Source organism: Ochotona curzoniae, unplaced genomic scaffold (genome assembly GCF_017591425.1).
Source record: "Ochotona curzoniae isolate NIBS_2020 unplaced genomic scaffold, NIBS_Ocur_1.0 contig_2404, whole genome shotgun sequence".
NCBI lineage: Eukaryota > Metazoa > Chordata > Mammalia > Lagomorpha > Ochotonidae > Ochotona > Ochotona curzoniae.
Window position 1 is genome coordinate 3,196,411 of NW_024465451.1, and position 14,591 is coordinate 3,211,001.

The 14,591-nt window shown below is 57.8% G+C and overlaps 2 protein-coding genes across 2 annotated transcripts in view; one reads left to right on the forward strand and one right to left on the reverse strand.

Annotated features, from left to right (window-relative positions):
* KIAA1522 (KIAA1522 ortholog) overlaps positions 1-14,094 on the forward strand; it is a 30,379-nt gene extending 16,285 nt beyond the window's left edge. Inside the window, exons 2-7 of the mRNA XM_040974138.1 lie at positions 8,036-8,206; positions 8,290-8,345; positions 8,511-8,634; positions 9,141-9,257; positions 9,360-11,945; positions 12,293-14,094. Of these exons, the coding sequence (XP_040830072.1) occupies positions 8,036-8,206; positions 8,290-8,345; positions 8,511-8,634; positions 9,141-9,257; positions 9,360-11,945; positions 12,293-12,315 (3,077 nt within the window). The 3' untranslated portion in view covers positions 12,316-14,094. The remainder of the gene's footprint in view (positions 1-8,035; positions 8,207-8,289; positions 8,346-8,510; positions 8,635-9,140; positions 9,258-9,359; positions 11,946-12,292) is intronic.
* Positions 9,115-14,591, reverse strand: part of YARS1 (tyrosyl-tRNA synthetase 1) — a 34,829-nt gene continuing 29,352 nt past the window's right edge. The window contains exon 14 of the transcript XR_005883248.1: positions 9,115-9,128. The gene's annotated coding sequence lies outside the window, so the exon portion shown is untranslated. The remainder of the gene's footprint in view (positions 9,129-14,591) is intronic.

Sequence of the window (14,591 nt, forward strand, 5' to 3'; positions counted from 1 at the left end):
GAGCTGATGTTAAGTGGCCCTTATCAGGCCTTATCTTAATGGTCCTTAACTCCACTTGTGATTTGAGGAGAGCTTCCCGAAGAAGTGAGTGATTGGGAGGAACAGGCTTTTGCAGAGCTGACCTCCCCGCCTCGACTCTGGCCCTGTTAGCCCAGTGACCTTGGTTAGGTCTGGTGAGAGGGACCTGGTGAGACTGTGTGAGTCTCTTGGTGAGTGCTGGCTTGTTGTGATTCTCTGAATGGAGAGGCCAAGGGCCTGGGCAGGCCCTTCTTTTGACCCCCATAGCCGGGAGAGGGGACCCCTTCCCCAGTTAGAGCACCCTGCTTTCACCTTTGGTTGCATGGGGGTCTTTCACTTTCCCAGACCCTCTGAGGGGTGGGTGGACATTAGACCCACTTGACTCCTGGGAGGATGGATGTCCAGAGAGGCTGGTTTTTGTCCAAGGTTTGGAAAGCAGACCCACCTCCTCCCTCCTGACTCCCAGCCCTTCCTGTTCCCAACCTCATGGCGGCTGCTCCTCTGATGCATATGTGAGATGGAGCCAATCGGGCCTCAAAGGAAGGACAGAAGGAAAGGGGTTAGTGGTTCCAGATGGAGAGACACTTATTATGACATTGTCAGGTGCCAACACTGGCCTGGCAACTTGGATGGTGTTTTTTTTTATTGTATTATTGTAGCTAATGCCTCCTGGCACCAGTCCCCCCCTGGGTTCCCTGTGGGATGGGATCTTCCCGCCCTGTGCCCCAATATTTACCTTAGAACCTGCCTGGCTGCTCTGCCCCCGCTGGGGTGGGGCTGGACACTGGTGGCAGATGGGAGGGGAGTCCCCTGCTGCAGAGGTGGGGTGACCGCTCCCTTTCCGTAGGGGCTGAGGCTGTACCCTCCCTCTCCCCTAAGTCACCTGTTAATGTTCTCAGACTTAGCTAAAGGCTTTGCAGTGACAGACCCAGGTTCAAATCTAGGTGACCTTGAACAAGTCTATCACTTTCCCCTGAGCCTCCTTGTGCCTCTTTAGAAAAGGGAAGTATGGCCAGTGCCTTTCAGGGCAGAGATGGGAGAGAAAGTGTGTTGAGAACTGCCCAGGTCCTCCACCTGGAAGTGTGTTATGCTCCGTTCCCTTTGACTCAGCCCTACGGGAAGGGAATTCACCACCCACGCTGCTGCGGCTTCTGCTCCCGCCTCTAGAATGTGTGACCTGGGGAAGGCCCTGGTCCCCTTGGGGCCTTCATTTGTCCAGCTGGACAGCGAAGGGCGGAGGCCTCTAACTAACCCTGAATACTGGCTCTGGGGCTGGCCGGGGGCAGTAGAAACAGGACTGGGAGTGGGAAGCAGCCATCTGGAGGGTTCCAGCTCCTGAGCAAGGCCACCTGGACAGCACCACCCTCCCCCTCTCATTCCTCTCCCCTGAGTCAGGCCTGCCAGGCTGTGGGTGCTACTGCCCCCACCCCTCTCTCTGGAATGGGGCAGGTTGAGGCCTCACCCCGTGGAGGAGATTGCCAAGACTGCCTGTGCGCATGTGCGTGGCCTTGGCGGGCGGCCCTCTCTCCCTCCCTCCCCTCCTCTCCATTCTTCCCTATCCTCAGGCTCAGGAAAGCCCCTGAGTGGTGGCTGTGTGCACCTGCCTTCCTGTGCATGCAAGCACTTGGCAGGCTCTGTGGTATAATCTGTGAGGTGGATAGGGACCCAGATGTGGTCCTGAAAGGGCCCACCTGTGGAGGTGCCCCTGGGGAGCAGGCATGTCTCAGTGGACTGTATTGCAGCTCCTGCATTTGCCTGCAGCTCCTGTATTGCAGCTCCTGCATTTCTGGGGTGTCCCAAGTGTTGGGGGTTGTGGCCTGGGAACTGGGCATCCTCTCCCATCCTCCAAAGCCTCCTCCCTCAGGCAGGCCTCAGGACAGGTGGAGGCTTCCCTGAGGTCCAGGCTGCACCTGTGGGACATGGCGAAACAGGAAGCCCCAGCAGTGCCGGGAAGTGGGTGGGGAGAGAGGGCCGGCACTGTGACCATGGCAGGGTCCTTCAGATTTTTGTGGAGGTGCCTGCTCTTTCCCTTGAGATCCAGATTATTGAGTCCCTTCCCAGGCACACCCTTGGAGACCTGGTTCTGCGGTAGCTCTGAGAGGCCCTAGGTTCTGGGCAGGCTGTTGTTGCTGGGTCAACCAGATGTTATCAAGTGTGAGAGCCTTGGATCCTGTAGGGATCTGCAGCTGTGGCCTTGACTTCCAGCTGTGGGGTCTGGGACCTCCAGGACCTAATGTTTCCTTGCCTGCTCCCACTACCAGCTCCTCCTGTCCACTCTTATCAGTCACTCGGCCCTTAGTGTACAGTTAGGGGGAAGCTGGGGATGGCTGCTCTGCTTGTTGAAGACATAAAGCAGAAGGTCCTAGAAAGTCACCCAGCTGTCTAGACCTCACAGCTCAGTGATGGGCTGCTACGAGAGCACTTTCCAACCCCTCCGTTGAAGGCTGCTGTAAAATCTTAGGAGGTCAGGAGCCAGCGTTGTGACGTCAGGCTGCTACCTGCGATGCTTGCATGCCATATGTTCGCCGGTTTGAGTCTGGGCTGCTCCACTTCCCATCGAGCTCCCTGCTAATGTACCTGGGAAAGCAGTGAAAGATGGCCAGCAATGCTTGGCCCCCAACAGGAGATCCAGAAGAAACTCCTGGCTCCTGGCTTTGGCAGGGTTCAGCCCTGACTGTTGCAGGCATCTGGGAAGTAAACCAGTGGGTGGATGAGATCCCCCACCTCTCTCTCTCTCTGTAATTGTACCTTTCAAACAAGTAAACCAGTCTTTAAAGAGAAAAGCAGATCTAACAGGGCAGAGACTGTGCTTTGGGTTCCATCAGCACAGACTCAATGCCAGGCGTGGTAGGTCGATCTGCTGCTGCTTTCTGGGTGTGTGGGGCTGAGAAGAGTCCAGGGTTGGGGGGTGTCTGGCCTGGGTGGAGCAAGAGGGGGACAGGGCATGAAGCCTGCAGCCTGTAGAGATGGTGGGGTCACTGGCTGCTGTTCTTGGGCAGCCGATGGGCAATGTGTTCAGTTTCTGCTTGTTCCTAGTCAGAAGGCTGCTCGGTTACTCACCAGTGGAGACCACGGGGACTGCTTTAGAATGCTTGTTTTTTCTGACCTCCATTTCTTTCTTTCTTTTTTTTTTTCTTTTTAAGATTTATTTATTTTTATTGCAAAGTCAGATATACAGAGAGGAGGAGAGACAGAGAGGAAGACCCTCCATCCGATGATTCACTCCCCAAGTGAGTGCAAGGGCCGGGGCTGCACTGATCCGAAGCCGGTAGCCAGGAGCCTTTTCCATGTCTCCCACGCAGGTGCATGGTCCCATCCTCGACTGCTTTCCCAGGCCACAAGCAGGGAGCTGAATGGGAAGCAGGGCTGCTGAGATTAGAACCAACACCCATATGGGATCGTGCATGTTCAACACAAGGACTTTAGCCACTAGGCCACCACAATGGGCCCTGACTTCCATTTCCACCTCTGCCAAATGGGGTTCCAAGTGCCTACCTGCTAGAGCTGTCTTGTTTTTTCCTTTTAAATTAATTTATATTACTTGAAGGCAGATTTACAGAGAGAAGGTAAGATAGAGAAGTCTTCCATTCACTGGTTCATGTCTCAGCTCGCCCCACCGCACCCTTATAACCCCACTTCTGCTGCTCCCACACAGCTCCTCCAGCCGGCCTCTATGCGCTGATGTCGCTCCCTCAGAAACCCGGCTCCACAGTCACGCGGGTCTCGCTTGTGGGGCACTTTCCTCACCAGGATTTTCTGAGACAAATTGTATAAAGGCATCCTTTCCCTTGGTGCTCCCGGGGGCCTCACTACCTTGGGCTCTCACATTCTATAGCTAAGTCATGTGTTTATCTGCCGTCATAGCTTGTGTCAGGCACTGATTTCGGCACTGGGGATATACTGATGAACAAGGTCAAGTTCTCTGTAGGCTGTCACCTCCAGTACTAGCTTCCTAAATATTTGCTGATCAAGTGACTGAATACTGTGGCCTTATTTTCCTGAGAGGTCATGACTTGTAGGTGATAGGGCTGCGCTTGAACCTGCATCTGGACCTAACTTCCTCTTTCCTCCCTATCACTCCCTCTCTCCCTCTCTCTCCTTTCTCTATCCCTCTCTGTTTTTAATTCAAGAGACATAGACAAGACATTAACTGAGCATCTACTGGATCACTCCCCAAATTGCTGCAAAGACTGGGGCTGGGCCGGGCCAGGCTGAGCCAGAGCTGGGAGTCCCAATCGAGGTCTCCTGTATGGTGGCAGGGACCAACTCCTTGAGTCATCACCTGTGCCTTCCAGGGTCTGCACTGTCCGCTGGAGCTGACAGCTAGATCCAGGAGTTGAACTCAAGTACTGCTCCAGTACAGGATACAGGGGTCTTAATTGGCCTCTTGATCACTAGACCAGATCTCTGACCCTCCCCCTCTTTTAAAAAAAATTATTTGAGGGCCCGGCGGTAGCCTAGTGGCTAAATTCCTCGCCTTGAATGTGCTGGGAGCCCATATGGGTGCCAGTTCTAATCCCGGCAGCTCTACTTCAAATCCAGCTCTCTGCTTGTGGCCTGGGGAAGCAGTCGAGGATGGCCCAAAGCCTTGGGACCCTGCACCCGTGTGGGAGACCTAGAGGAAGCTCCTGGTTCCTGGATTCGGATTGGCGCAGCCCCAGCCATTGCAACCATTTGGGGAGTGAGTTAGCAGACAGAAGATCTTCCTTTCTGTCTCTCCTCCTCTCTATATATTTGACTTTCAAATAGAAATAATAAGATTGATAAAAAAGATTTATTTATTTGAAAGAATTACAGAGAAGGAGGGAAAGATAAAAAGATTATTCTCTTGCTGGTTCACTCCCCAAATTGCCACAGTGGCTGGAGTTGGACCAGGTCATATCCAAGAGCATGGAATTCCATCCAGTTTCCCATGTGGGTGGCAGGGCCCAAGTATTTGAATCTTGAAACCGGTGTTCTAATATGGGATGTTGATGTCGCTGGCAGTGGCTTAGTCTACTGTGCCACAATGCTGACTTTACTCCCCCCTTTTTAAAAAATGATTTTATTTTTATTTTTATTGCAAAGTCAGATATACAGAGAGGAGGAGAGACAGAGAGGAAGATCTTCTGTCTGATGATTCACTTCCCAAGTAAGTGCAATGGCCGATGCTATGCCGATCCGAAGCCAGGAGCCAGCAACTTCCTCCAGGTCTCCCACACGGGTGCATGGTCCACAAGCAGGGAGCTGGATGGAAAGTGGAGCTGCTGGGATTAGAACTAGTGCCCAAATGGGATCCTAGTGCATGCAAGGCAAGGATTTTAGCCACTGGGCCACTGCGCCTGGCCTTACTTCCCCTCTTAATTTTTTTTCTTTTTAATTGAGAGGTAGAGTGAGATTGAATTGCGTCACTCTCTAGATGTCTGCAGAGTCTGGCTGGGGTGTGATGGGTCCCAGTTGGAAGTCAGGAGCTCTTTCCAGGGCTCCCAGGTGGAACCCATTCTTTCTGGCCCCTCTTCACCTCTCCCACTGGGGTTTGTCCTTAATCACAAGTTGGCATAAAGAGTCAGAGTTGGTTCCTGAGCCCAGGGACTCAGGAGCAGGCAGAGCAGCTTCCCGCCTTCTGGCTTTTTTGCTGGTTCTGCGCTCCTAGCCAGGGGAGTCCCAGAGTGGGGTCAGGGAGAGGTAGCTGGGTCAGAGGAGCTGGAGGGCTGTGCCAAAGTCCTGCTTGTGTCATGTTCCCTGAGTGCACTCAGGTGTTCCCTGACCCCTGATGTCACCTTACCAAAGGGGGAAGAAGGTCTCTTTGGGAAGTGTGGGGCTGAACAAGCACAGGGGGCAGAGGTAGTGGGCTGCAGTCACTCTGGTTCTGCTCCGCCCCGTACCCTGGCCTCCCAGTATGTGTGGTGGATGCTGGGCCAAGTTCCCCCGCATTCCAGGGCAGCCCTGCGCTTCTGCCCGACTGCCCCATTATTGCCACCAGTCAGGAGGGCTTAGAGGTGGGCACCATGCCAAGTGTAGCCTATCAGGCCTGTCCATCCCATCTGGCAGCCTTAGCTCACTGCTCCCAGACCCAGCGGCAGGGCTAGCAGTTCCCCCGACCCCAACCCCACACCCCGCTGGAATTGAGAATCTTTAGCTTTTCTCATTGTGCGCTCTCACCAGAGCAGTCAATGCACTAGACCTTGTGCCTCAGTTTCCCTCCTGTGCCTTGCACCCTTCTGGAGGGGCGGGATTGGCAGGTGGGCGGGAACAGTGGGGAAGGTGGGAGGAGGACCTGGAGCAGCGCCTCCCCCTCTGCCTGGAGCGGCGGTGCGGTTTGGCTTTAGTGCTGGGTCATGGTGAAGACGCTGCGCGGCGCTCGCCAGAGGCTGGGAGAGGGGACGGTGGCGAGTGGTGCCCGCAGCCATGGTGGTGCTCCTGGGCCGCCACCTGCCCGCGCTTCTTGGGCTGTTTAAGAAGAAAGGTGAGTGGGTGTGGCTGCCCGGGGAGAGAAGGGATCCCGAACAGAAACCTCCTGGTGTTGAGAAAAACAGGGATGGAGGCTGGGAAGCAGTGATGGGGTGGGGGAGGGGGCCGCTGCTGAGGCCAGAGTCTCCAGGCCTGCCTTTGTCCATCCAGCTGCTTTGTTGCGGCTTTGTCTGGGTCCAGTTTGTGACTGGGAGGAGGGAGCCAGGTGTCCTGACCTGGAGGCTCTGCCGCCCACCTGCAGGGGTGCTGTCGTTTTCCTGAGTATTTCCTGAGTATAGCCAGGAGCCGGAGCAGCCCCTTCCAAAACCCCAGTTTCCCAGTGGGAGGGATTTTGCAAGGGGAGCAGAGGAAGGCAAAACAGTTCCACAGGGAGTTTTTTCTTGAGGAGGGGTGGGGGGGATTAGAGGCCTGAGGTAGAGGGACCTGTTATGCCCCTTTTCCAAAAAGAGCTCCACCTTCCCAAAAGTGGACCAGGGAATGACCCTGGAGTCCCCTCTGGAAATCAAGAGCGTGGTCCTGGCTCCCATTTGCTGGGTGACCTTAGCCTGGGCTTTTCCGCTTGGAGCCTGGTTTTCTGTGCTTGTCAAATTGGGGTGGGGAGGAGGGTGGGCATCTGGGGTTGTGGATGAAAACTTCCGGCCCAGTCCCCTGGGGAACCCCTTGGTAAGGACTGTGCTGCAGAAGGCAGGAAGGGTTGGGTGGGGTATCTGGGAAGGCCCCCTGACGTCTAGGGCACCGCCCTGACCAAGGTGCTGCCAAGGTCATGTGACCCTCCTGGTGCTTTTGCTTATGTTGTGGGTTTCATATAAAGAGGGGTGGGACTGTGAAGTGCTGACACAGCCCCCCCAACCATCCCCAGGATTAGATGACCAACCCCTTCATGGGCGGGGCTTGTAACTGGATCCTTTGTAATGGATCCCTGGCTCCTCTGTACCCAGGGCCAGGGCCTCTGGGAGGGGCTGGGGGCACCTGGCATGGTCTCCCCAGCCGGGAGCCTGCAGCTTCTTGGCTGGGGCTGGCAGGGCCTGGGCCCTTCTCTTGCCCGTCCTTCTGAGGGTCAGCCACATGGGTGAGTAGGGAATACATAAGGCCATATTCCTGGCTGTATTGCCCCCTCCCCCGCCTCCCCCAAGGTCTTTCTGATCATCTGGATAGGATTCCTCCCAATCTTTCCCGGCTCCCTTGGGGTCTTCTTTCTTGGACCAGGGCCCAGAGGTTTTACTAAAAGTTTGGCTTGGTTTCCTGTAAAGTGGCTTGGGGTCTGGAGACCAGAGAAATGTGTTTGCTGTGGGCTGCGTGTGGCTCATGTGGGACCCTGGGTAACATGGGGATATACCCGCCCCCCTAGTGCTCCAGGGCTCCGTGTCCAGGGAGCTGTGTACGTTGGGTAAGCATCCCAGGATGATGGGTCATGTGTCCTGGTGGAGGTGGGGGGAGTGTGGATCGCATGTCTCTGCAGGGGCTGTGTGCAGATTGGGCACTGTCGATGTCCTTGTGGGGGGTGCCTGCGCCTGCTTAGGACCTGGATGTCTGCCAGCCTCACCCCCTCTCTCCTCCATCCCACCAGGCTCTGCCAAGGCCGAGAGTGACAAGCGGCAGAGTGTTGGGTCCGGCCAGGGGCCTGGGTCTGTGGTAGAGGAGCACCAGGACAATGTCTTCTTTCCCAGCGGACGGCCGCCGCACCTAGAGGAGCTGCACACGCAGGCCCAGGAGGGGCTCCGCTCCCTCCAGCAGCAAGGTACCACGCCCCTCCCTGCCGCGGACCCATTTAGTTCCCAAGGTTGGGGGCCTGGCCCAACACATCCTTCTGATATCTTCTAGAAAGACAGAAGCTGAGCAAGAGTGGATGGGACCATGGAGACACCCAGAGCATCCAGGTGAGTTCTGCACACCCCCTGGTGGCCCCCTAACCCCTTCGGATTCCTCCTTCCCTGGCAGATTGCTCCAGCTGTTGGCAGCTCAGGGCTATGCTGGGAGGTAGAGGGGGTATGAAGGAGGCAGCCCCGCCCTGGCCAGGGCCTGAACTCCTGCTTCTATCATAGTCCTCCCGGACGGGACCAGATGAAGACAGCATCTCCTTCTGCAGCCAGACCACATCCTATACGGCTGAGAGCTCCACGGCGGAGGACGCTCTTTCCATCCGTTCCGAGATGATCCAGCGCAAAGGTGCCTACTTGCTGGCCAGGATTCGTGGGCGGGGGCGAGGGCAGGCGGTGTACCCTTGGGACCCAGGACCTGGTACTTGCCTTGTTCCGCCTAACCCAGAGTTCCTGTAGGGTCTGGGACTTGGGGCATTCAGGAAGCACCGTATGCTGTGTCCTTCCTGGAGAATCACAATGCCTGTGAACTGGTTTTGAGGCATGGTGTTACCATGTGCCAGCTGTGTGACCTTGGGCACACCCCTGCCCTCCTGGAGCCTCTGTTTGATGTTCTGTAAATATTCGACTGAATGCCAAGTGTTTTGAGCCTGCCGACAGACACATAATCACGTTTCCTAAACAGAAGTGACCGTTGTAAGCATTCTCCAGTTGGGAACAACTGAGCTTTGCCCACACCGACTTGACTGTGCAAATAGCTTCGCTTCTTAGTCCATTAGGGTAGTGTGCTCTGTGGAATGTGCCTCATCCTGTTGCTCTAACGGTTTTTTTCTCTCCCTTCCCCTTGGCCCCCAGGCTCCACCTTCCGACCCCATGACTCATTTCCAAAGTCATCTGGGAAGTCAGGGCGGAGGCGACGGGAGCGGCGGAGCACAGTGCTGGGTCTGCCACAGCATGTGCAGAAAGAACTTGGTGAGTGCTCGACTGGGAAGGCAGTAGTGGCGGGGCTGGCAGTGGGAAGCCCTGCCTAGGCCCCTTCTGCTAACCACCTCCCCTGTCCCCAATCCCTCCCAGGCCTGCGGAATGAGCGAGAAGCACCAGGCACACCTCGGCCTCCTGGTCCACGGGATGCTGTACACATCCCCACTGTGGATGGCCGCCCAGCAGACCCAGCCCTGGGGACCGGGGTCCGGGTGTCTCTGCAGGCACTGGAGGCAGAGACGGAGGCTGGCGCCGAAACCGAGGCTATGCTGCAGCGCCACATTGACCGTGTCTACCGGGATGATATACTTGTGGGCCGTTCCACTGGGACCCGGCCCCCGCCGCTGACCCGGCCCATGTCCTTAGCAGTGCCTGGGATGACAGGAGGGGCTGGGCCCCCAGAGCCCTTGAGCCCGGCCATGTCCATCTCACCACAGGCCACTTACTTGTCCAAGCTGATCCCACATGCAGTGTTGCCGCCCACTGTGGATGTAGTGGCCCTGGGCCGCCGCAGCCTGCGCACGCTGAGCCGCTGCAGCCTGCTGTCTGCCAGCCCGGCCTCTGTACGCTCACTGGGCCGCTTCTCCTCAGCCTCGAGCCCATGGCCCCGCAGCCGGCACCCCTCCTCCTCCAGTGACACCTGGAGCCACTCACAGTCCTCAGAGACCATCGTGTCTGACGGCTCCACCCTCTCCTCCAAGGGAGGCTCTGAGGGGCGGCCAGAGGGCTCAGTGACTGGCAGCAGTGTGGCACTCCCTCCCCAGGGGGGCAGTGGCCGAGGCTCTCCCAGTGGAGGTAGCACTGCCGAGGCCTCAGACACGGTCAGCATCCGGAGCAGTGGGCAGCTGTCCAGCCGGAGCATGTCTTTCCGCAAGCTGAAGCGGCCCCCGCCGCCTCCCCGCCGGACCTACTCCCTGCACCAGCGGGGCTCAGCTGCACCTGACGGCCCCTTGGGCTTGCCTCCTAAGCCTGAGCGCAGGCAGCAGCAGCAGCAGCCACAACAACCCCGGCCACCCACCACTGGGGGATCCGAAGGGCTGGGGGCAGCAGCGGCTTGTCCCCCCGGCTCAGCAGGAGCCTGGGCACCTGGCTTGTCCCCAAGTGGCTCCCGGCGCCCCCCACGCTCTCCAGAACGGACACTTTCACCCTCCAGTGGATACTCGAGCCAAAGTGGGACACCAACCCTCCTACCCAAGGGCCTGGCAGGTGCCCCCGCTTCCCCAGGCAAGGCCCAGGCCCCTAAGCTGGACCGGGTCACTTCCCTTCGATCCCCCGGGGCCTCAGTCTCCTCCTCCCTCACCTCGCTGTGTTCCTCTTCCTCGGATCCTGTCCCCTCCGACCGCGCTGGTCCGCAGACGTCAACCCCCCTGGGGGATAGGTTTGTTATACCTCCTCACCCTAAGGTGCCTGCACCCTTCTCCCCACCGCCCTCCAAACCCAAGAGCCCCAGCCTCGCCACTCCTGCCTCTCCTTCTGGGGCCAGTCCCACAGCCCCTTCCCCTTCTGCTGCCCAGACATCCCTGACCCCGCTCCTGGAGGTTCCTGTCATCTCCAAAGACCCCTCGCCCCCACCCTCCCCACCCCCATCTTACCATCCCCCACCACCCCCCACTAAGAAGCTGGAGGTGTCCGAGGAGGCTCCTGCTGCCCCAGACACTGCTGAGGAGACCCTCCAAGATGCCAGCTGGCCCCCGCCACCACCACCTGTGCCCGAGGAGCAGGACCTGTCCATGGCTGACTTCCCCCCTCCCGAGGAGGCCTTCTTTGTGGCTGGCCCCGAGCCTGCAGACTCCTCTGCTGCCCCGGAGCCTGGCTGCTCGCCAGCCACAACCTCTTCCCAGAGTCAGCTGCAGGGCAGCTCCGAGCCCCCACCAGCCCCGCCGGCCCCACCAGCTGCACCAGCCCCACCAGCCCCACCAGCCCCACCTCCAGCCAGTTCTGTTCCTGGGCTTGCAACCAAGCTCCCCCGAAAGGAACCGGTGGGCTGCAGTGGCAAAAGCAGTGGTGCCCCCCGGGAGGATGTGGGCACACCCCTGGTCACGCCCTCGCTGCTGCAGATGGTACGGCTACGCTCTGTGGGTCCGCCCACTGGGGCCCCCACCGCAGCGCCATCGACGCCACAACCATCGGGGCTGGCAGCCCCCCAGAAGCCCCTGCGGAGGGCCCTGTCTGGACGGGCCAGCCCTGCACCTGCTGCTTCAGGGCTGCATGCTGCTGTGCGACTCAAGGCGTCCAGCCTGGCTGCCACCGACGGCCTGCTGGGTGCCCAGCCTGGTAGCGCACCTGAGGTAGAACCCCGGGCTCCCCAATCTTCTGCCTCCACTGCCAGCTTCATCTTCTCCAAGGGCACCAAGAAGCTGCAGCTGGAGCGGCCCGTGTCTCCCGAGGCCCAGGCTGACCTGCAGCGGAAAATGGTAGCTGAACTTCGGAGTGTGTCGGAGCAAAGAGAGGTTCAGGCCCCGAAGAAGCCACCCAAGGCTCCCCCACCCGTGGCCCGCAAACCATCTGTGGGAGTCCCCCCACCTGCCTCCCCCAGCTCCCCTCGGGCAGAGGTCCTCGGCACTCCTCCTACCAATGGCCTCCCGCACACTGACAACAGGACTAAGGGGGAGCTGGCCGCTAACGGAGGAGTCGTGCAGCTGGGGTGCCCCGATGAGAAGAGGGCCCCTCCAGGCTCAGGTACTGTGGGAAGCGGTGCTTTTGGGGCCTGTTGCAAGGACAGGAGAGAGCTGGCTGGAGTCCCACTCGCCTGATTTGCTCTTGGATCTTGCAGGTTGGCCACCAAGAGAAGGCTGGGGTGGGGGGACTAGGGAGTCTCACCAATTTGGACTCTAGCTTGGCCACTTTGCCTGCCTGTCCTGGTGCCCTGGGAAGTAAATGTAAGACTGACCTTTGCTGCAGCGTCGGGGGTGGGGTGACTAGTGAGTGGTGTGGCCTGGAAATTGAAGGGGTTAGAAAAGGGTATGCTTTGGGCTCCTAGTGCCTATCTTGGGAGTTTGTCAAGTGTTCCTTTTCTCTCCCTACAGAACCACAGAAGGAGCTGGTCTGACACTGGGGATCTTCCGTGGCACTGCTGACCCATCCCAGGAACACAATCTCAGGGACCTGAGCAGCCCCAAGGACCAGAGGAGACGGTGGACAACAGCCTGAAAGAGGGTACCTGCAGCCTTAACCTCCATAGCCTTCGATATTTATGCAAGTCCAGCGTTGCCCCTGTCCTCCCAGTCACTGGGCTGTTTCTTTGGGGACTGGATCACCTCTGGCAGCTGTGGCTTCAGTCTCGGCCTTAGCCTCACCTTGGAGGAGGTAGCTGGAGGAAGTGGGTGGCTGCGCCCCCTGCTGGCCCCAGGGCTGCAGCGGTGAGAGCAGAGCACCTCACTAGTTTTCATTTTGTTCCATTTGTGTGTGTGTCCAAATCATGTGCATACTGTAGTCCAGAATCAAGAAGCACTTTTTGAAAAAGTGGCTGCACGTCCATCCTCTGGGGCCTGTGAAACCACACTCCCAGGGCCTGTTTACATGGCAGCAGCCTTGGTCCCTGTAACAGCTGGCCCAGAGCCGGACTGACCTGGCCCTCTTCCCGGCGTCCAGTTTGCACCTTTGTCATAGTTTGTGGAGGTGGGCAAGTAATTTTGTCCCCCATGGGCTTCCTCAAGCGGGTGCAGGGGCAGGGCTGTGGCATTCCAAAGCACAAGAGATGCAGTGGGGGCTAGCCTTCCTGTGCCTCAACTTACCACCAAACACCCTCCTGCCTTCCAGTTCTGCCAGGTGCTGATTGCAGGGTACGAGGAAACTGCCAGGGACCCAATGGGTGGGTGGAGGAAGACCCCGAGTTGGGAGGTTCCCGGTCTGACTCTGTCCCTCTATGTCAGGACAGGGTTAGGGAGACATCTCAGTGGGCACTTGGCATGCCAAGCATCTACCTGGTATTCCACTTAAGTGGGTTGGGGTGAGCACAGCACTTCTGGGCAGGAGTCCATGGGGCTGTGTCCCTGTCAGCTTGGTAGGAAATACTGAGGAGATGGACAGGGAAGAGGCACGGTCAGGGGCAGCTGCTTTGGCAATGGGTCCAGGCGCAGCACCCCAGCCTTCCTTTGCTGGCCTCTCTGCTGTCCTTCGGTGTGTGTCTGGTCTGTGCTCTTAGTGCAGGTAAGGCCAGGCAGACCCGGAAGCCAAAGACCCAAAGATGTCTCCAGCCCAATCCCCTCGGGGTTCCGCAGCAGGCCAGGTTGTCCCCTGGAAATCGGCCTCTGCTGCTCATCTCCTCCCTGGGAATTTAAATGGACCTTTCCCTTTTGTGTTAGCCTTTGCCATCGCTCTAGGTGAGCTGGCTTCCCTATTGCTCCTGTGGCTGGAGTATGCCTGCCACCCAGGCTCATCCCTGATCATCAAGCCTGGCAAGGGATTTTTTTTTTTTTTTTAGCTTCTCTGCCCCCAGGGAGTTGAGTTTGGCCCTCCCTCCCCAAACCTGAGCTAAGCACACAGCAGGGGTTGGTTCCTGGGGTGCCTGCAGTCTGTCCCTGCTGCCTCTTTGTGGCTGTTAAGCCCAGGTCCTTCCGTCGCTCTGGGCTGCTGGTCTGTGGCGCCTGCCTGGTGAGCTGGAGGAGGGACAGTGAGCAGGACCCAGCTCCCCAGCCCAGGAGCCAGGCAGAGCTGGATAGGGGCTGCATGGAAGCAGGGCTTGGTGTGACCCTGGAGCTGCCGGGGGCCTGTACTTCATCTCCCCTTTCCTTGCCTGCGAGGTTACTAGAGGTTTTAACCTCAGTCTGGACCTTCTGAGCTGGCTTCTGTCCCCTGGGAGGGACAGAGAACCAGAGCAGAGGGCATGATCCAGAAGAGGTGACTCTTCCTTGTCCTTTAGGGCGAGCTTGACCCTAGTGCAAATGGAGAGATTCAAAGCCTCTGATTTTTAATTTCCTTAAAAAAGTCAGAAATATATGTATATATATATTTCTTTAAAGTTTTGCATCTTTGATGTCTACACAATTCATTCCTTCTGCCCGGGAGCCTGCGTGAGACACATGGGAAAGGCTTTGTGTTTCATTTAAAGGTGTTAATTAAATGATGAATGAAACTTGCCTGTGAGTGCTGCTGCTTTTGTCACCCTCCCTGACAGGGTCCAAGGGAAGCACATCTCGAGACACTCTGCCAACCCCACCATCCTCACCAACAGATCAGGCTGCCGCTTCCGGGCGGCAGGCGTGGGGCACATGTTTAGAAGGGGATGTGATGTATTCGGCCTCTTACCTAAGACTTGGCCTTAGTGCCCGTCATCCATCTTGACCCCGACCTCCATCACAGGGCCAAGAATACAGGGCTGGGTGA